Source organism: Lissotriton vulgaris, chromosome 8 (assembly GCF_964263255.1).
Source record: "Lissotriton vulgaris chromosome 8, aLisVul1.2, whole genome shotgun sequence".
In the NCBI taxonomy this organism is placed as follows: domain Eukaryota; kingdom Metazoa; phylum Chordata; class Amphibia; order Caudata; family Salamandridae; genus Lissotriton; species Lissotriton vulgaris.
In genome coordinates this window covers 1,307,435,174-1,307,461,093 of record NC_141696.1, presented here as the reverse complement: position 1 = coordinate 1,307,461,093, position 25,920 = coordinate 1,307,435,174, and the positions used below count along the sequence as shown (strand labels likewise).

General features: G+C 43.8%; 1 protein-coding gene across 2 annotated transcripts in view; it reads left to right on the top strand.

Annotated features, from left to right (window-relative positions):
- The window catches only part of ELMOD1 (ELMO domain containing 1), a 448,590-nt gene that overhangs the window by 410,859 nt on the left and 11,811 nt on the right, over positions 1-25,920 (top strand). For both annotated transcript variants that reach the window (XM_086935243.1, XM_086935244.1), the window contains 2 exons: positions 21,023-21,064; positions 23,942-24,075. In XM_086935243.1, coding sequence (XP_086791369.1) covers positions 21,023-21,064; positions 23,942-24,075 — 176 coding nt within the window. The remainder of the gene's footprint in view (positions 1-21,022; positions 21,065-23,941; positions 24,076-25,920) is intronic.

Genomic DNA, 25,920 nt, shown 5'->3' with positions numbered 1-25,920 from the left:
GGATGTATGAAAGGCTCTATGGGGTGTGAGTGGGTGCATTGGTGATTTTGTGGACAATGTCATCAGTGATGTAATTTGAGATGTCATCAGCATCATTTATGTCATGAGTGATGTCACTGACCATGTCTTGAGTGATGTAATATGTGAGGTCATAAACAGTGCATTGCAGGGGTGCCAGTTATAGTTAGCTCATCTAACTATAACTGCTGCATTTCACTGGTTTTGCACGATTAAAACCTGAGCCTACCTATAAAATCCCTGTAACCTTTGTTATTTCTGTTGAATTTCTAAGGTATTTTTATTCCATTTCCTAACTATAATGTCCCTGTAATCTATGGGTTTTTTCAGGGAATTTCTATTTTCTTTTAAGTTGTAGTGGTGTTTGCAGAGTGGTGGAGAAAGGGGGCTTACCCTCTGACCAGCTTCTTAGGAATCCCACTGTGTAGGACTTACTGAAGGTACCAGGAGGGCTTCTTGTCCCCCAGGGTCCCTCAGCATCAAAGACGACTTCATTCCCCAACCAGTAGTGTGCCAGGAGACACGTTTGCAAAGTGATGGAGAAAGGGGGCGTGGCTTCTAAAGTTCCGCTTTGTGGGACTTACTGGAGGTAACAAGAGGGGTAGTTAGCCCACAAGTTGTCATTGGGACCTGACCCACCTGGGGGCCAATAATAAATGAAGCGCGGAGCCCAAGCATTGTTGTTTTTAAACGTTTTGGCCAGATCTGAGGATCACACTAACAATTAAAATAAAAAAATGTTTTTTTGGGCACTGGGGTCTATCAGTGAGACCACCCCAAGAGGCCTCGGGGATCGGGGTGTTTCTACCCTGCCCTCTTTGTTTTTTCTTTTTTTGTTTTACATTTTTTGTGGGACTCAGTTCAACCGATTCCCAAGATGGCTGCCAACACTTCCTGGTTGAAGTGTTGGCAGCCAATCAAATATCAGTAGGGTCTCAGTAGGGTGTTGGGATCCCAGATATCTATATATTTTTAACTTAAATATATCTGAAACTACTGAACAGATTTACACCAAATCACAAAAAGCATATTTTCTGTACATCTAGCTTTCTGCCAAATTTGGTGTAATTCCGTTCAGCGGTTCGGGCTGTAGTTACGCAAACAAAATGAAAAATCCACATAGATATAACATGGGGAAAACACATTTAGAGATCCCTGTTTTTCTCTGCCCCTTGCTTGACAAATCACTCCAAAACTTTCAACACAACAGTGGAGCCAAACGTGTTTTAAAATTTTCATGAGTAGGTTATATATATATATATATATATATAAAAATAATATATATATATATAAAACCTATATATATGTGTATGTATCCATCTAAAGCGCAGCAGCCGCCGCACTCCGCTATGGCCCCTCCTCTGACAACAGCGGTCCGTACCGGGCAGCGAGCCCAATAATTCCAAACAGTCACACTCACGTCCTTTAGATGAAGGGACATTGCGAAGTACGGACACAGAATAGCGTGTTCCAAAGTTTCTTTATTCAGCAATGACAAACAGAAACAATGTCTCTCCGACGCGTTTCGGGGCTCCTCCCCTTGGTCACGAGTAGTTGAAAAAGTGATAGGTGCAAACATAATATAGTCTCTATCACATGGTGTGCCACATCAGTAAACATAAAGAAAATACTATCGCGTTCACAGACGCGAAAATATTAATAACAACAAAAGGGAACGGTGTAATTATCATACAAAGTAATAATAACAACAAAAGGGAACGGTGTAATTATCATACAAAGTTAAATGTAATCCGGGGAGCAATATACCGTATTTATGATTTTTAAGAATGCAATTTACATCATTTTAGCCATAATATCATTCTTACGTGAAAACCACATTTAGGTCATAAAAATAAATGACGGACTTTGGATTCCATATACATAAAGGAAATCACTGTCCTGAACGGAAATAATAACGATTATAACAGTGATTTGCACTTGTGGTAATGATCACTGCCCAAGTGGGCAACAAAATCAATAATACTGGCGCAATAAGAGTCAATGCTCAATTTCTTCCAAGTGGAAAGGTTGTGTATACAACTTGTAAACCATGACGGGGTCTCTGCAAATAATCAAAGAACTAACTCAGTTCATTGCCCACGTGGGCTTGTGTGCAAAAATAGCTCTTAGCCTAAGTTAACCAGTCCGGCCCCAGTGGGCTAATAATTTCATTCATACGTGCTAATCATTATATGAAATGTTCAGTTCCAATACTAATCAATATTTATGCTGGTACTCCCATTCAGTCAAAAAAGATTCATTCAGGCCGTCCCTGAAAAAAGAAGAAAAGAAATAATGACCAGTGATTCATGATAAAAATTCTTAAACCTTTCACAACTCATGTAAAAGGACACTAGAAGTTAAAAACAAATTAGGGCAATACATATTTTTCATTCACCAAACAGAGCTCTCACTAGACAGAAACTACGGGCAGCTCAATAAAACTTGAAATATTCTATTTGTGCTCTATCATCCTAGATGTACTTCCATCTCTTCGTCGCTGTTATGTCCACCTGGGACCATGGTTTTGTACTGAATAATCATTCTCGACTCTACTCTACGCAAGTTCTGTACACGATTGCCACCTCTCTCATCAAATTTCACAGTGCACAACACACAGCAGCTCAATAAGTTCACATTTTGGTTGTGATGACTATGAAAGTGACGCGCTATGGGGTATGACTTGTCCATGTTGGTAATAGCACTTAAGTGCTCAAGCACCCTGAGTTTGGCTGGCTTAATTGTGCTGCCTATATAGGCTTTGTTGCACGGACAGAATAGTGCATAGACCGCATGGTCACTGGTGCACGAAGTGTGTTCCTTGATAACAAAAATTTCAGATGTGGGTGAGAGTCGTACTTTTTTTAAATTACGGCTATTTTTACAGGCTTTACAGTTCCTGCAGGTAAAAAAACCTTCCACACCCGTGGCTTTAGCTTTTTTAGGAATTACTGCACTGCATAACTGATCTTTAAGGGACTTCGCTCTCCTAAAGGAAATTTGGGGCGAGTCATTGACATATTCAGCTAAATCAGAATCATTTAACAGTAAGGGCCAACATTTATTGAGGCTCTTTCTAAGCAGACCTGCTTGGCTACTGTAGGTAGTAATGAAACGTGTCTTGTTATCATTCTCCTTTGGTAAGTCATTTATTATAGGTAGTAGTAACGACTCTCTTGAGCGTTTCTCTACTGCTTTTTGGGCATCAGAGATTATCTTACTGGAGTAGCCTCGCTCAGAATATCTTTTGATCATATTTTGTTGTTCAAGCACAAAAGCTTCTTTTGTGCTGCAATTACGCTTAGCTCTTAAGAGTTCCTCCATTGGAATACTCCTAATCAAGGAGTTAGGGTGGCAACTGCGCGCGTGGAGAATGCTGTTCCCTGCGGTCTTTTTTCTGAACAGATGTGTTTCCAATTTCTTATTCTCCACTTTGACACATAGATCCAGAAATTCTAAGCTGTCTTTGGACCAATTACTGGTAAAGTTTAAATTGAAATCATTGACATTAAGTTCATTCACAAAATTACTTGCCTCTTCCTCCGTCCCTTTCCATACTACCATCACGTCATCTATGTACCGCATCCACTCAATAACGTGTTTACGGTACATAGATGATCTGTATGTCACTGTTTCCTCCCAGTACCCCATATAGAGACCCGCAAAGCTCAGGGCAAAGCAAGTCCCCATAGAGGTACCAAGAGTCTGCTTGTAGATCTTGTTATCAAACAAAAAATAATTTTGTTTAAGACACAGTTCCATCATCGTAATTAACATTTTGCCGTGGTGTAAGTATGATACAGATCTTTCGGACAGAAAATGCATGCACGCATCAAGTCCCAGTTGATGAGGAATCGAAGTATACAAACTTGTCACATCAAGTGAGAGAAGAGAATAGTCTTCCTCCCATTTCAAAGTCTCAATCTTTTTCAAAAAATCGCCCGAATCTTTAACATAAGATGGTAATTGGTGAACAAAGGTCTGCAAAAAATAGTCCACGTATTGGGAGGTACATTCAAAACAGCTACCATTGGAGGAGACAATGGGTCTCCCTGGGGGGTTTGTCATACTCTTATGTATCTTGGGGAGGAGGTACAAAGCTGGCAATTTGGGATATCTACAAAATAAAAACCTGCATTCCTCCTCCTCCAGTAAACCTCTAGTTCTCCATTCAGTGAGTTGTGTATGGAACAGTTTGATCGAATTTTCGTATTCCATACGATAACTTCTACAATAGCTGTTTGTGTCAAACAAATGTCTCATACCTTCTGCTATGTAATTCTCCCTAGATTGAATCACTATGTTCCTGCCTTTGTCACTATTTTTGATTACAATGGTATGATCTTTTCTTAGGTATTCAAGTGATTTTAATTGTACTTGAGTGACATTCCTCCATCTTTGGTGATATTTCTTGTTCTCAATCTTAGTCAATTCATTAGTCATGCATTTTTCAAAGACCTCAATAGAATCATTACGAATTTGAGGTAAAAATATAGATTTCGGCTTAAAATTATTGTTAGAACTCAATTCCAACGATACATTGGCTGTAATTAGATCTTGATAGGGGTCATGGCTCTCATCCCATTCCTCGCTTAATACATTGAGGGAGTGTGCCAGATTGACCTCCGCAATGCTCAAATGATGCGTTTGATCTATAACGGTAGCATTGTCTTTCCCTGCTTTAGTAGCATACCATTTTCTTATTTTTAATTTTCTCGTAAAGAAAAATAAATCAATCTTACTCTGGGTATGGTTAAAAATCCTGAGCGGACAAAATGTCAATCCTAAAGATAACAACTCTACCTCTTTGTTTGACAGAATCCGCTCCGACAGATTAATCACCGTTTTCTTCTCCATCATTTTGTTTTCAGTTGGCCCCTTGTACGCTTTCCCACCGGGCTTCCTAGATTTCCTAATGAAGATGTATTTTTGCCTTTTCCTCCTCTGTTGCCTCTTCCACGCCCTTGATACCCTTGTTGGTTGCCGCCTTGTTTGTCTTGCATCACCATTGAAAATTCCATTAAAACATTGGTTTTTACTCCTGAGAAGTTGGTTCCAGTGGAAATATCACTACCACTGGTGATTGATTGTAAACCATCTTCAGATATATTTTCGGACGTGCTGGCCAGTTCTTCTGTCTGTTCCATACATATATATATTCAGCACTCCGTTGTTTTACCAATTTTCCTCCAACACACGGACATTGACCACAGAGTAAGTGTTCATTTCTTCTTTATTTCAAAGCGACCATTACGCGTTTCAGCTCCACTTGAGCCTTGAACACATGGCATATGTGTTCGTGTGTGTGTGCACATATACATACATATATACGGACACATGTATGTGTGCGTATACATGTATATACTTATATCTAAAGATTATATATATATATATATATATATATATTTATTTATTTTTTTGTTTTATAGAGCGCGAACATGACCCGTGAGGGTATCAGAGCGCTTTACACGGTATACATTGTTTGAGCAAACAAAAGATTAAGGTGCAGGGACAAACAGATCAAATGTTACACGGTATACATTGTTGAGCAAAAAGATTAAGGTTTAGGGACAAACAGACCCACACGAATGGTTGCACTCATTGTCATAGACAGAAACAAAAGCAAGGTTCCAAATGTATTCGTCGTGGGTAGCTTTTGATATGTGAGGCGGTAGTCTTAGATTAGTCCCACTCAATGAGGAGGTTGTGGGCAGGCCTTAGGCGAAGAATTTACCCATGAGGAAGGTTTTCGTCTCAGTTTTGAAGCGTGCTAGAAGAGGGATTTTTCTGATGGAGGGTGGAAGAGAGTTCCAGATTTGTGGTGCTGCTCCGGTGAACGCCCTGTTATAAGTTCTTTTTTTTTTAAGGATGCAGGTGGAAGCAGTAGGTTTCCGGCAGACCTGGAGTTTCTGCTTCCTCCGGATATCACTAATTTCTGTGCCAGATAAGCAGGGGAGTTTGTGTAAAGCGCCTTGTGTACAGTGCAAGCCAATTTCAACTGGATTCTGGCCTCCAGGGGGAGCCAGTTCAGCGCTTTCATGTGTGGAGAGATGTTGTCAAACTTCCTGGTACCTGTGAGTAGTCTGGCAGCCGCGTTGAGGCAGGCTTTTAGAGGCGCTAAGGAGGTCTTAGGTAATCCTGTGTGGGTGGAATGGCCGTATTCCAGTCTGGAGATGACAAGTGCTTGAACTGCAGTTTTTAAGTCTTGTGCATCGATGAAAGGTTTCAGCTTCCAGAGGTAGCTCAGGTGGAATCTGGCTGCTTTGGCCATCGAGTTAATGTGGTCTCTCATATTGAGGTTACTGTCGAGGATTATGCCCAGGGATTTGGCAGAGTCCACAGTGGTCGGTGGGCAATTCAGGGCTGTGATGGCCTTAATCCACATCTGGATCTCCGGGTTGGTTTTAGATGGGGAGATTAGGAGAAATTCAGTTTTCTTTGCATTTAGTTTGAGTTGGTTATTGGATAGCCAGTGGACAGTTAACTTCAGAGTCTCGTTCAGGGAGAGGATCTCATTGAGCGAGGAGATGTTGATGTATAATTGGGTGTCATCCGCATACATATGGTAGGAGATGTTGGCGGAGCGGAGAACTTCGGTGAGTGGCTCAAGGTAAAGGTTGAAGAGGGTAGGGGAGAGGGTTGAACCTTGGGGGACTCCGACTGTGACCGGGGTGGGAGCTGATAGATTGCCGTTGATGAGGAATCTCTTAGAACGATTGTGGAGGAAGGATCTGAATCATTCTAGTTTCACGCCATCCAGGCCCATCCTGAGTTTGAGGCGTTCAAGTAGTTTTTCATGGTTGACCGTATCAAAGGCGGAGGATAGATCAAGAAGGATTAGAAGGCAGGTTTTGCCTTGGTCTAGGGCTTGGAGGGCATCGTCCACGATGTGCAGCATAGCAGTTTCGGTGCTGTGCCCTGGTCTAAATCCAGATTGGAAGTCATCTAGTAGGTGGAAGTTGTTAATATGCTGGCTTAGTTGCTGTTGAACACACTTTTCTAATACTTTGGCTAGTAGCGGGATATTGGAGATAGGTCTAAAATTGTCAGGAGAGGCGGGGTCAAGTGAAGGTTTTTTTAAGATGGGGAGAACTTGGCCAGCTTTCAAAGGGTCCGGGATCAAGCCCTGCTGGAGAGAGGCGTTGATAATTGCAGTCCAACAGGGGACGATGGATTGGGAGGCGGTGGTGAGGCAGTTGGAAGGAAGCGGATCATTGAAGTGATTGTTTAGTTTTAAGCTAGTGAGAATTTTTGAGATGGAGCCTTCATTATAGTATTTGAAGTCCGTCCAGCGGGCTTTGTTTTTAGGGGAGGCCATGGAGGTAGGAGTGGAAGGGTGTGGCAGAGCAGGAGGGTGTTGGGCGCAGGTGGTAGTACTAAGTTCAATTCCTAATGCCGTGATTTTATCAGCGAAGAAGGAGGAGAATTCGTCTGCAGATATTAGCGATTTGGGGGATTCTTTCGTTGTTTTAGCCAGCTTGTTAGATTGGAATTTGACCAGTTCAAAAAGCTTTTGGGGTCTGTTCTTGGCATTCCCTAATTATAATCTGAAGTACTCTTTTTTGCAGTTGATGATGTGCTTGTTGTATGCATTTCTCGCCTGGCGCAGCAGTTTTAGATGCACTGCGGAGGGGTGTTGTCTCCAACTTCTTTCAAGCTGACGGAGGGCTCTCCTCTCCATGTTGAGGGAGCCAGTGAACCAAGGGTTTCTGTCCTTGATTTGAGTTCTTTTAAGTTTCAGAGGGGCAAGGTCCTCTCGAATGTTCGAGATGGATGATGAGTAGTGCTCGTTGAGATCGCTAACCTTGGTTATGTGCAGGGGTGGCGGTAGGTCAGATCTGCAGCTAGCCTCGAATTTCCCAAAGTCAAGGTTCTTAGTGTCTCTGGTCCATCGCTTGGGAATCACCGGTTGAGACGCCTTTGTCTTGCGAGTCCTGGGGAAAATGAAGGATATGGAGTGATGGTCAGACCAGTCGCAGGGGTCTATGGAGATAAGTTTGACAGCGGACTCCTTAGAAATGATCCAGTCAAGGATGGCTCCTTTTGAGTGGGTTGGCATAGAGCAGGCTTGGGTCATGGCTTGGTCATTTAACAGGTCTTTTATGGTATTGACGTAGGGATCTTTAGCGTCATTCCAATGCAAGTTGAAGTCACCCAGGAAGATTTCTGTGGCATTGGAGGAAATCTTTGTAGTCATGATTTCCAGAAGGTGATCAGTGAAAGCATCGTTTGGACCTGGTGGGTGGTAAAAGATGTGCAAGTTACAGAGGTGTACTGAATTGTTGCAGACGGAGAGTGCGAGGTACTCGCAGGAATCTGAGATGTCCGTTGCGAGTTCAGTGATAAGCAAGGAGGATCGATAGATGCAGGCTATGCCTCCTCCTTTCTTATTAGCGTGTCTATCCAGTCTGGCGATGCTGTAGTTGGGAGGGACTAGTATATCCAGGCAAGGCGATGAGTATGGCTAGGTCTAGGTTTTTGTCCAGAACGAGGTCAGCGATGTCAGCGGCGTGTTTAACTGCTGACCGGCAGTTTATTAAAAGACCAGATAAGGGGTTGTCCGAGGGAGAGTCAGGAGTCTGGACAGATAGAACTACAGGCGCCAGATTGATTTTTACCACATTTCTGTTGTGGAGGGTAGCTGGCCTGTTTGGGTTAATGGTGACCGTGCTGATGGGGTGTTCGGGCCGGGTGGTTAGCAGACAGGGGATGGCTGGGGTAGAGTTGTGGTCTTGTAGGATGGCTAGGATTTAATTTCCAGTGAGGTCAAGATGGTTAGGGGAGGCGGTGGGTGCGTTGTAAGTGAGGGCGAGAGCCTGGGATTCCTCCTCAGAGAGTGGGCAAGGTTGTTTGCGTGGGCGAAGATGTCTTAGGGGTAGCAGGGGATGTTGCTTGGCAGGCTCGGTGTTGGGTGGGGGGAAGTATGCGGTGGCTTCAGGTTAGCTAGTGAGGTCTCGGCACTGTGAAGGAGGTTCATCAGGTCCAGAATGGAGCAGTGAATGCTCTGGGTGAGTTTGGTCGCTCTGGAGTGCAGAGTTTCAAGATTGGTATAGTCAAGGGGTATGAAGGGATAAGGGTTCGAGTTGACCAGATCAGTCGAAGGGGCATGTGACAGTGGTAGGGCATTGGCTGGAGCAGGCTCCATGTTCTTTGGAGAAGGAGTGTCAAGCTCTGGATTTTGGTGGGGGGCTGGCGGGGAGGAGGTCTGGTGTCTAGGGGTGGTTCCGTTATAGGTGCCTTGGTCGGGGTGATCAGGGGTAGGGGCGTTAGGGGACTGGCACTCACAGGGGCAGGGGACATTGGGAGGGTATCAGTGTTCTCGGTAGAGTGGGGCACTAGATGGGAGGAGATCGCAGGTGTGGGGGAAATGCTGATGCCAGGTACAGGAGATATGGTAGGGTGGAGTGGGAGAGCCGAAGTGGAGACCCTTGGGGGACTGGTAAATGGCTGGCTGGATCTGTTAGGGACAGGAGGCATGATAGGGGGGATTGGGTGAGCCGAGGTGGGGACCCTTATATGATTAGTAAGTGGGTGTTTGGGTCTGTTAGGGTGACGTGATGGTGGGTCATTGGTACCAGTATTAGATATCCAGTTGGAGTTGTTCACGTGGTTTCTGAGCAGGGGGAAGAGGTCTGAGAATTTGTGGAGATTGTAGGTTGAGGCTTGGATTAGCACAATGCCGTTTTTGGAGAGGGTGATTGTGAGATCAGCTCGCAAAGTTGGGGAGGGTGCTATTGTGAGCTTAGTGCCATGTGGAATGTTCTTGGTTAAACGAATGTTGAGAAGTTGCGCAAGGGTTTTTCGCCAGGAGGCGGTTCTTTTGGAGTGGAAGATGAGGTCGTTGATAATTGTGCCGCTGTCCGTGCAGTATCGCATGTCGGATATGAGCGTCTCAGGGTGTCTTTTTAGGGCAGCGTGCTTAAATGATTTAGTGGCGGTTTTAGAAAGGTTTGGGGGGTAGATAATAGTATAGGAATTTTCCCCAGACACAGATAGGTCAGGACTCGACATGGTTGATTGGAGGAGGCACTGGTAGTCGGTAGAGAGAGAGGGTCTCCAGGTACCAGGGCGGGATGGAGCTCGAGCGGCAGAATAGGTTGCTTGACAGTCATAGAGGGATGGGTCAGGATTGGCTTTAATAGAAGGTCAGTCAAATGTATTGTAGGCAAAAATAGGAGGGGGGGGGCGTTGTTTATAGTGACATTTGCATCAACCCTAGTTTGCCCACGGTGACCTGTTCCAGGTGAGTTTTCTGTGCTTTAATACACGTTGCTTCCTGATTAGGGTTAGTTAAGCATACTTTTTGAATGCACAGCTGCATTAGCATCATCTTGTGGGTTACTTTTTAAATGCACAGCTGCATTAGCATCATCTTGTGGCACATCACTCCATTCAAAGATGGCCGAAGTTGTTTCTGTCCCCTTCTTTCTTTCTGTTTTTGTTGAGTCCACTTTTAGTGTCAGTTCCTGCAGGGTCTTTTCCCTTTTTTTATTTTCTGTGTTTGTTGAGTCCTCTTTCAGTGTCAGTTCCTGCAGGGTCCCCTCCACGAAAGTCGAGTGTTCTTTGCTGACAAACAAAGCAGAGTGAGGAGTTTAAGCTGCCAAATAGGAGTTTTAGATCTGGACATCTGGTGCCCCCTTCTCCGTGGTCAGGGAAAACATCAGCAGATCAAAGTAGTTGATCTCTTGCAGTAATCAACTTGTGGGGCAACGCGGGCTCCATTTTTAGGTCAGGCATGAGAGAACTACGCTCCGCAGGATCCTCTGCTGCAAGGTCTTCCACGACAATATCAGTTTTCTGCAGTTATATGCCGGGCATAGGGCGGCATAACCCCAGGGGCTCACACACGCAGACAAGTGTGGCCCGACTCGACGACAGGTCCGAGGGCCGATGGCCGATGCGGGGAAAAATGCCGTCGGTGTCCGCTCCACTTCCGCTACCCCAGTCTCGATGGACTCGGCCGATGCGGCCTGCCCAGCACCACAGTCTGAGATCGTAGGGGGCCCAGAAAGCCAAGTAGCCTGCAGCAGGGTGGCAGGGGGGGGGGGAGGGAAGTACGGAAACGGACTCACCACTGTCTCAGGGCAGGGCGCACATCCTCGGTCCGGCCCCCCCCCACAGGCAATGATATATATATATATATATATATATATATATATATATATATATATATATATATATTACCTACTGGCTATCGCCAGTAGGTATATATAGTTAGGATTTTTTCCCTATGGGATTTTTGAAAATTCTATGTCTAATAACGTTGGCGTTTGTGGACGGAATCGGCTGAAATTTTCAGGAAAATGGCACAATTTGTTTCTGAGCGTCCCTTGAAAATTTGGGGGGGTTTCGTCAAGGGGGGGCCGAGAAAAAAGGGGGGTCCCAAAACGCGTTTTTAACATTGAGTTTTCCATAGGGCGGTTGGCCTCACTTTTAGCTCGAACGGCTGAATGGATTTGCACGAAACTTGGCAAAATTGTAGGGACTGTTAGCCCGATGTGCCTTTGCTAGGTCTCAATATATGTGCTCCAGTGGATTTTGAGAAATTAACGTTCAAAACAAGATATATATCTGTAACAGCGCTCCGGGCTGCGCTCCGGTCCGCTTACTTTTCGCGAAACGGAACTTTGCGATGCGAAGCTGATTGGCTTTCCGGTGTCTGTCAACATTCTAAACAGTCCGGAGCGGCCACCATCTTATCTCTCGGTAGGATCGAGAGAGAAGAAGAGGTGAAAACGAAGGGGGAATTTAATGAAAGGGGGCAAGGTAGACCCTTCTTGACCCCCTAGGAATGATGTTGGGGTTATTAAAGGGTGCCGTGGGGAAAATAAAAAAAAATTGATTTTTCACGGTAGAAGCGCTTCTCGGGCCGCGAACTGTGCCGCAAACTGGTAGCGAAACGGGAATTCGCCATTTTGTGTTTCGTTTTAATTAAATTACTAGGTATAAGGGGGTGCGGGAGACGTATCCTGATCCCTTATGTTTTCTGAGGGTGGCTGAGGAGGCTCATATATGTTGATATATGTCTTCCAGCGGCTGTGCGTGCGCCATCTTATCTCTCGGTAGGATCGAGAGAGAAGAAGAGGTGAAAAACAAAGGGGGAATTTAATGAAAGGGGGCAAGGTAGACCCCTCTTGACCCCCTAGGAATGATGTTGGGGTTATTAAAGGGTCCCGTGGGGAAAATAAAAAAAAAATGATTTTTCACGGTAGAAGTGCTTCTCGGGCCGCGAACTGGGCCGCAAACTGGTAGCGAAACGGGAATTCGCCATTTTGTGTTTCATTTTAATTAAATTACTAGGTATAATGGGGTGCGGGAGACGTATCCTGATCCCTTATGTTTTCTGAGGGTGGCTGAGGAGGCTCATATATGTTGATACATGTCTTCCAGCGGCTGTGCGTGAGCGTTTTTTTTTTTTTTTGCTGCGTGACGTCTGTTAACGTTCGATTCGATGGAAATCAGGAAGTGTTGACCGCCAATTTGTCACTGCGATAAAATATTTTGTTATAAATGAATCCTTATTGATAAACATTGTCTGCGCCATCTTGCCTTTTTTCCAATGGCACAATTTTGTCGTGCACGGCAGCCATTTTAGATGCCTTGACCAGACCCACTCTCTGCACGCCGTCGATTCTCAGCACGGCTCCCCACCCTCGCAAGCATCTACCCCACGCACTGGTCACCCCCGCTCTCTCTCCCGCTCTCTCTCTCATGCATGGGCCATAAACTTCCCCCCATCTGCGCTGCTCTTCCCTGAGAATCACACCCTGTGCCCGCCCGACACCTCCCTTTCACCCTATTTACTACCGCACCCTCTGACACTCCTCTTCTTCTGTGTCCGATTGTCCAGGCCGGTCCCAGGCTATCACCTAGCCCTGCGGATGTAGTTTATGGCCCCAGCTGTAGAGAATCCAGACATGCCAACCCTCCCGATTCAGGCGTGAGACTACCGATTTCAGTGCTAGTCTCCCGCCTCCCGATTCCTGCAAGCAAAAACCCAATTCCTCGGGGGTTTCAGCTGACAGGGCTTGGTATTGTGTTACGTGCTAATTCTTCCAGGAAACGTCAGAGGGCCGATGCAGGGGCTCTAGAAGGGGTGATAAACCATTTAAGCCTCATTAACAAGCGCATGGTCTTTTAAAGATCTGTGAAGTACTTGGGGCGGCGGTGTGTGTGTGCCCTCTTTCAGGAGCAGGCGGGGGGGGGCACTGCCAGCAACTTGCCAGGCCAGGCAGTGTTCAACACTTGCATCACCCTTTCTCTGCCTGCTATTGCGCTCCATGCTTCGGAAAGGTAAGAAAAAGAACGTGCATTTGAGTTTGAAATGTCCGATCCTGTAGCAGCACACTTCCAAAGCCCACACATGACAATAACCCGATTCAAGGCCCCATTCACCTGATTTTTAAAAAATATATAGTACTCCAACAAAGTAGGATTATAAAACTTTATTAACTTATAAATATATCGAACGCAACAAAAACTGTAAATACATTTAAACATTTTTTGGCAAAAAGAAGCAACAATGGTCAGTAGCTGTCTTTTGTGCGAATAGTCCCAAGGCAGCACAACGTGCTGAGTTCTGGACGGCACCCAGGTGATGTTACCTGGGTGCCGCACTGGTTTTGGGTTTCCTACAATGCAGCTCAGAAAAACAGCGTGGGGCGTCCCGGGTGGTGCGGGGGGAGGCCTCGTCAGTAGCAGTCTGTTGTGCGAATAGTCCCAAGGCAGCAGAACGCGCTGAGATGTGGATGGCACCCAGGTGATGTCCAGTAACTTGCCGCACTGGTTTTGGTATCCTACAATGCTGCTCCGAAAAACGGCGTGGGACGCCCCGGGGGGGGGCGTGGGGGAGGCGGCGTGAACGGGCCTCCCCAGGTGGAGGCTCGTCTGCTGTACTGGGGCGCCCCTTTACCGTTTCAGTTGCCATTCCGCCCGCTTTTGCTACACTGTGCCTCATCCTCCATTCAGCTGTTTATCGCCCGCTCTTGCGGCTACAGCGACTCGCTCACCATGTAGTTGAGTTGCGCCCACTCTTGCGGTGCAGCGATAGGCGGCTGCCATTGGATTCTTAAAATGGCGGACGGCTCTTCGGATTTGGGCCTGGTCCACTAAAATGGCCCTGGGACACCTTGGAACTCGGACGCTTGCCTGCTAGGGCTTGGGCTCCATTCTCGAAAGCGTACCCTCAGCCGTGAAGATTCTACAAAAGTCTTGGGGGCCCTCGACTCCTGCAGGCTTCCGGTGGGGAGCGGCTGCCATGATTGCTCGCGGAATGACCACGACGGAGCCACGAGATGGTGGTGCTCTCATGCTGACGCCAGCTTCAGTCTGAAACATCCAGAAACAAGGTGGGGCTTTCATCGTTTGGGAAAAAAAAATGTTCTAAACCAATGAAAAGTGTTATTTTTAGGTCATATGACCAAGCCTTCCATCATTAGGAAACCAAAAGTAAAATGAACCAATGAAAAGTTTTATAAACAAGTCACATGACCTGTTATGCGGCATAGGGCTACAAAAAGCGTAGAAAATCCGTTGGCACGTGAGGCGGCGTCAGTAGCGGACCGATGTGCGAATAGGCCGAAGGCAGCACAACGCGCCGAGATCCGGATGGCACCGAGTTGTTGTCCAGCAAGTTGCTGCACTGGTGTGGCTATCCTACAATGCTGCGCCGAAAGTCGGCGTGGGGCGCCCCGTTGGCCTGTAAGGTTGCGTCAGTCAGTGGGGGCTGTGCGTCTCCCCCAAGATGGAGGCTCCTCGGCTGCAGTGCAGCGCCCCTTATCTTTTCACTCGCCGTCCAACTGAGTTGCGTCCGCACTTGCGGCTACAGTAGGCCGAAGGCAGCACAGCGCGCCGAGATCCGGATGGCACCTAGGTGGTGTCCAGCAAGTTGCCGCACTGGTGTGGCCATCCTACAATGCTGCGTCGAAAGACGGCGTGTCCAGCTGAGTTCCGGTCACTCTTGCGGTACAGTGACTCGAACGCGCCGAGATCCGGATGGCACCAAGGTGGTGTCCAGCAAATTGCCGCACTGGTGTGGCCATCCTACAATGCTGCGCCGAAAGTCGGCGTGGGGTGCCCCGTTGGCTTATGAGGTGATGTCAGTAGTGGACCGATGTGTGAATAGGTCGGAACCAGCACAAGGCGCCAAGATCCGGATGGCAAGTCCTGGATGTTGAGTGCCATAGTTGAGAGTTCTGAGCAGTGCTTGTAAGACTGTCTGAAGCTTATTTGCACCTGCAGCAGCTTCACTATTGCCCTGGTGTGGCCAAAGATCGCCCATGACATAGGCGGCCATCTCCCGAGGTCCTGCAGAACTTTTTTCCTTTTCCTTTCTGCATCTTGTCCCACAATCCGTTTGACCTGAAGACACGACCAGGTCCCTGAATGTGTGCAGGGGGACTTTATTGATTGAATCAAAATGGCGGCTTCACACAAAGCTGACTCAAGCGTTGCTGTTGATGCTATACAGACAAAAATTGGTTTTTAGTTTGTACATTCTTCAGGATTTTTTTTTCCATCCAAGGCTGATTGAGAGTTTGTAGAAAAATGGCTTCAGATTTTCAACATACTACTCTTCAACATTCTTCCTAAATGTAACAATGTGAGACTCACTAGGAGAACGGCTGTTTATCTTTCCTTTCAAAATGCTGCCAACAATATTTTCTGAATGGAAGACACCATCTTGTAGCATAAAGGGCCGAAAGGGGTTCTGGTCTGGCCGATGGTTGGTGGAGACATTTTGACTATATCTTGGACCTGCCCGGCTTCGCCCAAAATGGCGCCGGTATAAATGGGACTCGTAACTCCTTGTTGTGTACTGGTTGAACAACCTTGATATCACGAGATATGAATGCAGTTTTGATGCTCATGGCGGACGGGGACGAGAATTGATTGAATATTTCGACATCCCTATTGATATTAAGTTCTGATGTGTTATTGATTACTGTACTATTGAAAGTTCGAATTAACGTCACCCATGGTACTTGCCCGCAAATGTATATCTAGATGATTTTTTTGTAAGTGGCTTTGTCGTATTTTAATTACAAAATGTACGTCCACCGATTCCGCAACTGTTAGACACCTTAGTTCTTGCAACCTAATGGCCCGCTCGTTACGTTCCTCTACAGTGTAAATGTCTCCTCATCATATACGATTTCAGTTTGCTCCGTGGCCGGCCCACGTGGTTATAGGCCCGTATTTGTATACTAACATTTTCACAATAAAGGTTTTTAAAACAAAACATGGTAGTAGTATTTACATTGGTAAAGTTTTTACTTTTAGTCACTGTTTTCGAATCAGTAAAAGGCAAGTGAAATAAAGCAGTCCAATTACATGACGGATAAAAGGTATAATACGTAGGAACGCAGTAAAGATAAATGGTCAAGGGCAGTTGTGTTTTCCACTCCTGCAACATAAAGTGATCGATAAGAATCTGATAATCAGGCGTATCGGCGAGTAAGACAGCAGGCCGAGCCTCTTTTACTCAACGGCTCCGTCATGGGACGAAGAAACGCCCTTTTTCTCGAAAAAGGAATATATTTTACTTGCAGGACAGTTGTAAATTTTCCGGGAAAGTACATTAGCCTGGAACATTATAACATATATGTTTAAAAAAAAAAATGTTCGAAATCAATAACAAGCATATTTTTTAGGTCATATGACCAAGCTTTTCATTATTAAAATAACAAAAGTAAAATGAACCAATAAAAAGTTTTATTAACAAGTCACATGACCTGTTATGCTTACGTTACGCGCTGCGCGCCGCGCCCCGGATCACTTCCGGGTGCGCTAACGCGGCGTGTCATATAACGCATTACGCGACAACGTAGGTCAAGAATATAGTCAAAATGTCTCCACCAACCAGCGTTCGGAACACAACCCCTTTCAGCAGTCCAAACAGTTCTGTTAAATGACAACAGAGGGGACAGGCAACAAGAACCATCAGTCAAAGAGGGGAGGGCAAGTTCTTCTCTACCGGGTCATGTTGGGGCGCTACCGGAACTGATCGAATTGGTAGTCTACAGTGTTTCTGGATGTTTCAGACTGAAGCTGGCGTCAGCATGAGAGCACCACCATCTCGTAGCTCCGTCGTGGCCATTCCACGAGCAAACATGGCAGCCGCTCCCCACCAGAAGCCTGCGGGAGTCGGGGGCCCCCAAGACTTTTGTAGAATCTTCACGGCTGAGGGGACGCTTTCGAGAATGGGACCCAAGCCCTATCAGGGAAGCGTCCGAGTTCCAAGGTGTCCCAGGGCCATTTTAGTGGACCACGCCCAAATCTGAAGAGCCGGCCGCCATTTTGAGAGTCCTGTGGCAGTCGCCTATCGTTGCATCGCAAGAGCGGGAGCAACTCAACTACATGGTGAGCGAGACGCTGTAGTCGCAAGAGCGGGCGGTAAACAGCTGAATGGCGGAAGAGGCACAGTGTAGCAAAAGTGGGCGGAATGGCAACTAAAACGGTAAAGGGGCGCACCACTACAGCGTGTCTTCAGGTCAAACGGATTGTGGGACAAGGTCCAGAATAGAAGAGTCATCAAAAGGCAAAAAGTTCCGCCGGACCCCGGGAGCCGGCCGCCTATGTCGGGGGCGATCTCAGGCTACACCAGTGCTATAAGACTTGGGGAGGGGGTCGGAGCCAAGCGTCTTCTCCGAGTCCGTGCCATCACACCGCCCCTTGGGGGCCTCCGTCAAGCGGTTTAGGGAGGTACCATATCACATTGTTTTCAAATGCAGTCAGGTCCACAAACGACCCTCACTTACTTTGAGAATAGTGAAGCTGCAGTAGGTGGAAATAAGCTTCAGACAGTGTTACAAGCGCTGCTCAGCACTCTGAACTATGGCACCCAACATCCAGAACTTATGCCATTTGAGAATGGCAGTGACATCGAAGCAACTCAGGGACCAAAACCATTAACGTACTTTCACGTATGAAAATCTTACTTGGGGAGGGGGAAGGAGCGAAGCGCCCCCTCCCAGTCCGCGCCACCACACCGTATGTTGAAAATCTGAAGCCATCGTTCTACAAACTCCACCAACCTTGGATGGAAAAATCTAGAAAAATGTACAAACTGAAAACCAGTTTTGGTCTGCATAGCATCAGTAGCAACGCTTGCTATCAGAGTGCATGAGTTTCATGCTCGATCGATTGAGCTAGCCGGATCGGGCAACAAAAAGTATAAAATAGTTATGTAAATAGTTATTTAATAAAATGTTTTACCCTGCTACTTTGCTGGTGTGTTGTATATATTTTTAATATTTGCATAGGGTTTGTCGTTATTTTGGGCGGGGTGGGTGACGGAGCCGAGCTGTCTTGCAGCCCTCATGGTGTGGAGCTCAGTTCATCTCACTATTTTCGTATTTCTCATGAAGGGTTGTTCCTAATATTTCTATTTTAGCGAGGTCAAAAAGAGATCCAATTAGTGGCCTACTGATTTTGCTTGATTCCTTTTTTTTTTTATACGATTTTTCACTATCTGAAAAGACTAAACAGAGTATTGCGACTTTGTGCTTGTTTGAAAATAGAGAATGAACCAAAGAGAATCAATTGTAAAACAGTAAATGCTTGGATAACAATCAATCAAATGGAGAGACAAGCAGGCACGACGGATTACAACGGGGGTAAAGGTCTGCGTTAACTACCCTTCACTATCTGCAAAGAGAGAGTACTACTAAGAGAAAAGAGGGGAGGGGGGGGCAGCGTTCAAAGCACATCAGCGTGCATAAACACGAAAAAGTTTTTACCTATCACATACTTGACATTTGACAGCTTTTGATATTTGCTATTAAAGAACCATTGAAATTCACAGAAAAAACCATAGGTTTTAGGCCATATATAGTTAGGAATTTGCATTTACAAAACCTTGAAAATTCACTGAAAAAACCATAGGTTATAGACCATATATAGTTAGGAATTAGCATTTACAAAACCTTGAAAATTCACTGAAAAAACCATAGGTTATAGACCATATATAGTTAGGGATTAGCATTTACAAAACCTTATTTTACTCGCACAAAACCATTGAAATTCCATATATAGTTAGTTGCACTAACTATATATCGCGCACCCGCAATCCACTGCTGATGATGTCACATATTACATCATTCATGACATGGTCAGTGACATCACTGATGACATCACTGATGACATCTCAAATGACATCACTGATGACATCTCAAATGACATCACTGATGACATCACTGATGACATCTCATTTGACATTACTGATCACATCACTGATGATATAATTCATGTGATAATACGATGAACCTCTTCAGACTCTAATATAACCTTAGATACAATCAGTGTAAACAGACACTCACAGACTGTCACTCATCCATGGAGTTACTCACACACCTAGTCAGTCATGCAAAGAATCAATCACACCTCCATTTCCTCAACTATACAGTTATACAAACTTGATTTATTCAAACATATACTAACACATATTTACTCTCTTATACAATCCCTGATACAAGTTCACAATGATCCATACAGCCACTCACACATTCACTGGCTCTTATGCACAGTTATTTATATATGTCAACTCTTACATGTACTGTGTTTTACATATGTACTTACTTTGACATGTAGCACTGAGATATCCATTCACTCACCAATACACTCATGCACACAGTCAACCGCCCATACAGCTGTTTCCACATGCACTTTTGAAACCATACATCTAGTGAATCAACTGCTCACACATCTATGCACAGAGTCATAAACCTCCCAGCCACCCACACACACACTCAGTCTCCCATACAAATACTTGGGCAACCAATCAATAACCCATAAACTTACTCATATAGCTACTTATCAACACATGCAACAGTTTACAGAACAACAGACATAATGATGCACAAATTAAGACAGTTTAGTCACTAACCCATGCACTCAGTGAGACACATTTAATCACTCACTCATACAGTCAGTCATGCACCTACTATATCCTTCATCCAGACACTTATACATCTACTCATTCTTCAATATGTAAGACATATTTTAACTTTACAGAAACATACAGTCACTGGATTTTGTCATCAGTGATGTCATCAGTGATGTCACTGACCATGTCATGAATGATGTAATATGTGACATCATCAGCAGTGGATTGCGGGTGCGCGATATATAGTTAGTGCAACTAACTATATATGGAATTTCAATGGTTTTGTGCGAGTAAAATAAGGTTTTGTAAATGCTAATCCCTAACTATATATGGTCTATAACCTATGGTTTTTTCAGTGAATATATATATATATATATATATATATATATATATATATATATATATATATATATATATATATATATATATATATATATGTATGTATGTATATATATATATATATATATATGTATATATATATATATATATATATATATATATATATATATATATATGTAGGTGTTTAACTTACCTTATATATATTTATCTTGCAATGTAAAGGGATGCATGGTAAAGGTCTATGTGTGATCTCTCACCTGTTCTTTCATCAGGACTGAAATATAATTCTGTGTTTAGCAGAGATGTGTGAAGCTAGAATTGTACAGGCGAAGTTGCAAAAAGTACACACACTTGCACTTCACAAAGATGTTGTCGTTTGTATCATGCTGGTCAGGGAAGAGAAGCCAAACTTCGTACTAGAATTTTTTTGTGGAGCGATTTTCAAGGAAAAACTGACTCCTCTCTAGAAGTAGGTTTTGCTGGGATGGTCGACAACAAACAAATATGTTTAACACAATTTTTAAAAAACCTCATAAAGCAGATGTAGGTAAAATGCTGCATCTTTACACACTCTTAGTATTAATCATTCAACCGAGTCGTCTATCAGAAAAGGGGAAAATACAATTCCCCTTCAAATGGGTATTTGAAATGTGTTGTAGGGCCTGCTTACAAGAGTGTAAGGTAAAGCTGTTAAAGTACTCCTTGTTGCATGTAAAGTGATGATAAAATATTGAGATTAACTGCAACATGATAAAGTAATGAATCTATTTTTTTTTGCAGTAAATTAGAATGGGACAAGAAGAAGTTTGATAAAGCCATTGGGTAAGTACACGAAATTTGAAAATCAGAGCAACCTTATTGAACACCAAGAATTTAAAATGTGAGCAAAACTCTTAAAATAACGTTTGATTATTTTATTATTGTTATTTTCTGCTGAAGGCATTCACAGTTGTTAACCGCATCGCTGCAGCGGTTATTTTCGCGCTGTGCGGCTTTTTTTCAAAAGCCGCGTTAGATGACAAGCTCAGCTCGTCATCCGCACATGCCCCCCGTGGCTGATGACGAGCTGAGCTCGTCATCAGCATTGAAGGGGTTAAATACTGCTTATCTAAGACTTAGGCATTCTTAGTCGTCAACACTCAAGTTATGGCCCTAAGCATAAGGGTGGCAAATGGCATATAAAAACAGGTAATAACTGGTAGCTCTCAGCACCCAATTCCCACATATTCACGCCCTACAGCAAAACAAAAAAATCTGACTTTCCAAATCTTCGTCATGTTCCTTGGTAACTGAACTTAAAATGCAGGCATTTACCTAGCATTAAATAAGCATACTATCAATCTAATCTTTTTGATTGGCTGCACTTGTCTTAGCATTCTACAGTGAATATCAATCATGTGAATTATACTTTCAAAAACAGCGGCCAACTTTGGAACTAGGGAACCAGGTTCAAATTCCTGGCGTCGGCTCAACATCCTGTGATTCCAGGCAAATCATTTAATCTCCCTGTGCCTTAAGAATAATGTATATGAGGGGGCTCTATGGAAACCTCTTGTGGGGCTGACCTGTGTTTGTTGCCGTTTCTTTCTGTCCTGCTGCCGCTCTTCCTGGTCCCCCCCTCGCTGCTGCAGCCTTCACCAGCACAGCGCAGCCAGTGTGGAGAGGGGGACTACAAGTCCCGTGATTCCCTGCCAATGGAACACTACAATTAACACACAGAAATTGTTGTTTGCTAAATCTATTATGGCCGTACAAAATTTTACTAGAAAAATGGCCAAAAAACCGATTGTGGAACTTCTAAAAATATATCGAGCTACTAGTGTTGCAATAGCAATATATGGCGCTGGTATATGGGGTTATGCTAACGTTAAATCCCTACAACTAGCAGAAAACTCCTTCATGAGACATCTTCTAACAGTTCCCGAGAGTGTGTCCTCATATAACTGTCATATGGAGCTAGGACAACCCTATATAGAGGATATAATTAAAATTCAGCCAGTTTTATTATGGCAAAGAGTGTGGACCACGGAGGAGTGTGCTTTTAACCGAGCAATTTTGAAAGACGCTTTGATCGTTGAAAAAAGTAATAAAATAAGATGGTTGGTGTATGTAAAATCTTTTATTCTGGATATTGGCCATAGTGATTATTTCGATGATCCTCTCCTTATGTCCCATGTAACTAGAAAAGAACTAAAGCGTCTATGTATGTTACATTTGGAGGACAAAGGGTGTTTTTTAGAAATGAAGTAAAGCACCGTGATCGCCCACCAACTGGTATTGATCATAAGTGAAATTCAGCCATATTTGAAATTGCAAATGAAAGGTTTTGAAAAGTTTCTACTAATTCGTTTTAGATTGAATATTTTATTCAGATTTCTAAGCTATCCTAAAATGAATGATTGGACCAAGGAATTAAACAAATGTCGATGTGATGAATTGTCCACACAATCGGATATGCACATTTTATATTTTGTAAATTTTATGATGCCCAAAGGAAAAGGTGGGTTATGCTGCTATTAAGGATAATGGGATTTAATCAGTGTCGCCTAGCTTTTTTAGCTATACAGAAACTAGATAATGTCTTAACTGTTGCTTCAGTTTCTGACTTTTTTAGAAATGTTTTTAGATTTCGTAAATCAATTCTGAATACTGTGTAATATAATATCAAATTGATTGATGATTGTGTACACATACTTGTGCTTTTTAATGAAATGGTTTTTATGATTGTAAATATTTTTATTTTTTATTGTGCTTTTATGGATATTTATGCTCAATATCCGAATAAAGAAAGAATTGATTGATTGGTATCTGACCTCGTGAAATTCAGAGTATTCCAATGCCCTTGGGCCATGTTTATATTATACAGTGCCTAATTTGTCCCAAAAATAAAAATATCTGCCAGAACCCAAGATGTATTTCAGGTGGTCACAGCAGCTTGCATCAGTGGTGTCAAATTCCAGTACTGAGGCTACTTGATAACCATCACTTTCCTACGAATGTGACAATTTGGATTATTCCAGGTCACCCAAATCTGTAAGAATGAGCTGGATGCGCTGGTATTAATACTGCACATTGAATTGTTAAAAAACTGCTAATGTGCTCTGTTTAATAATAGACAGTGCTACAATGTGATGTAATAAAAATGTGCGGTGTAAAAAAAAGTGCTGGTTCTGAGCCCTGGTAAACACCAGCACAAATTAAGCACTGCAGTATATAAAACCTAAAAAGGGAGAAAGAGCCTGTTTCAAGATTGCTGTGCTCAGAAGACATCGAGGGCAGGGGGGGGGGGGGGGGGGGAGAGCGGCTGCTTCTTGGGCCCAGAAGTTCGAGAAGATTGCAACACCACAACCATGGGAACCGTTTTTTTGGGTCAGTTAATGTTTTTGTTTCATGACTTTGCTCTTTTATAAATCTCACACTGAGCTACGGAAAAAGTCTCCCTGAAATGATCTCATGTGTGCCCATCCCTGCCCCTCCTGATCCCCCACACCTTGCCATACATTTTGGAGAGAGCCCCAACTTCAACATATTTTGCTTTGGGGGGCTAAGAGCAAAAACGTTTGATGACCTCTAATCGCACCTTAAGTCAGATGCTCATTAGGGCAGAACAGAGCCAAAGAAGTATTGTAGGAGCATCAAACAGTGACAACCTGGAATCAGTGAATCATTTACAATTCTCTTTTTCTGTGTTTTTTCCAGCTATTCCTTTGCTATTGTTGGCATTAACATAACAGACTTGGCATACAACCTCCTGCTAAGCGGCGCATTGAAGACCCACCTCTACAACGTGGCACCCGAAGCTCCGGCGCTGCACCATTTCCAGCAGACATTCTGTAAGCATTCCCTCACGAGCTTCGGCTTTCTCGTCTAACACTGCTTTTTTAAGGATACTGTGTCAGGATGGTTAGAGAATTCTACTGATGTTGTTGTACCCGTGACTTCCGATTATCAATAACACAGAAAACGAAGTACTGGGACAAGGGCAAACGAGACCTGTGCACACAGCATAGTAACAGATATATTGAACAAGACACAAAGGCGCCAGCAGCTGCAAAACTCGAGCCCTTCAGTGGCTCATCCAACAATACTGTGCCTGATAATGTCACAAAAACTCAGGCTGAGCCTTCTATGAGGGGGAAACACGGCAGACCAAAGAACAAACACACCGCACTAAAGCATAATTCTTAAGCAAAAAAAGAGAATATTTTCAGGGGTGACAATATGACATAAAAGAAGTTGGTGAGTGTGACGTTCCTGAATAAGAATTTGAAAACACACAAAGAAGAGAATCCCAAGATCATAAGAATTTCCCATGATGCAAATATTTGGTACGACATGCAGACACAAAACTAAGCCCCACTGCCAAACCTGAAAACCTGTCTCTCCAAATACCCACCTAAACTTTAGATTATCCACAAAAGAGAGGTTGTCCCAAAAGTAAATGTTGAAATCATTATCTCAGCGGCTGGCTTTGTACATGGTGTCAGGTGCAATTCCCTACAAATAAGAAGTCATCAGTTATAATGCAAAGGGGCCAACAGTATTAATATCCCTCTCATTCAATTGCACAATCCTCTGCTTATGTAAATTATGCCATTACATAATTTATGCCACCACCTCCAACCCTCTATATATTTTTAATAACAAAAGTAAGCAACAGTTGTAATTCTACCTCCAATAATACTCCACCCTAAATCCTCAACCTCGCGCAACTTTCATGATTTTTAGGATTCTGGAGATAGAAGGTCCTGAAGCTGCCCTCTAAATCAAATCCTTATAATTCACTTATAGACCATCCATTAAACAGTTTCTCCCAGCCCTTTTTGTTGACCTCAGGTGCCATCTTTACTCCACTCCTGCCTAATTGATATTAATGATGCAGGATTTGGTCAGCAAACTTCTCGCGGGCAGGTGTAAAAGCAGGACTGGAGGACTGAAATGGACGTCACACTTCTACCTCTATAACCACTTCCACAATCCTTTCCCAACTGGCTCTGGAAGGGATATGGGTTGCAATGGCAAAAAAATATGCAAATTGGCAAGATGAACTTTGTGAGAAGTGTGCACTGATTCATGGCCCTTTCACTCTGATGGCTGCTGCTGTCCTTACATAGTTAAAGGTGTGCACTATAGACCGCTTCCACATTATTTATGGTCACTTGGCAACCGTGCAGTGTTTTGTGACTGCAGAAGGAGTGACAAAATATGGACACATTTCAGGCAATAGCAGTGTGTCTAAATTGTGATAAATTAGGTGGCCCTATTTTCTCTTTGAAATAGGGTTATTCAAGGACTAATTTGTTGTGAATATCTTTATTACACAAGGAAAGTGATTCATAGGTATTAAAAGTATTTTATACGTTTCAAAATGATTCCAAAGTCGTTTTTTCTCCATGTGTAAAATCGTTGTTATATGTACTGGGGCAAAATCTGTTTGCTCCATTTTCTGTTACACAGCAAAGATTATGCAGCTGAATTTAGCATGTTTTTCTACACAAGTGCAAAGGTTCTGTGGCATGGGTTCAATCCTGTTCTGGAAACCTAGATGATGAGTGAAATTGTGCACACCCATCCCTGCTTGTGCTTTGATTTGATCAAGACACGCCATCAGAATAGACTGTGTGACCGGGGCAAGGGCCTTAATGTTCATTAGAAATTTGTATTTTCTGCTGCACATT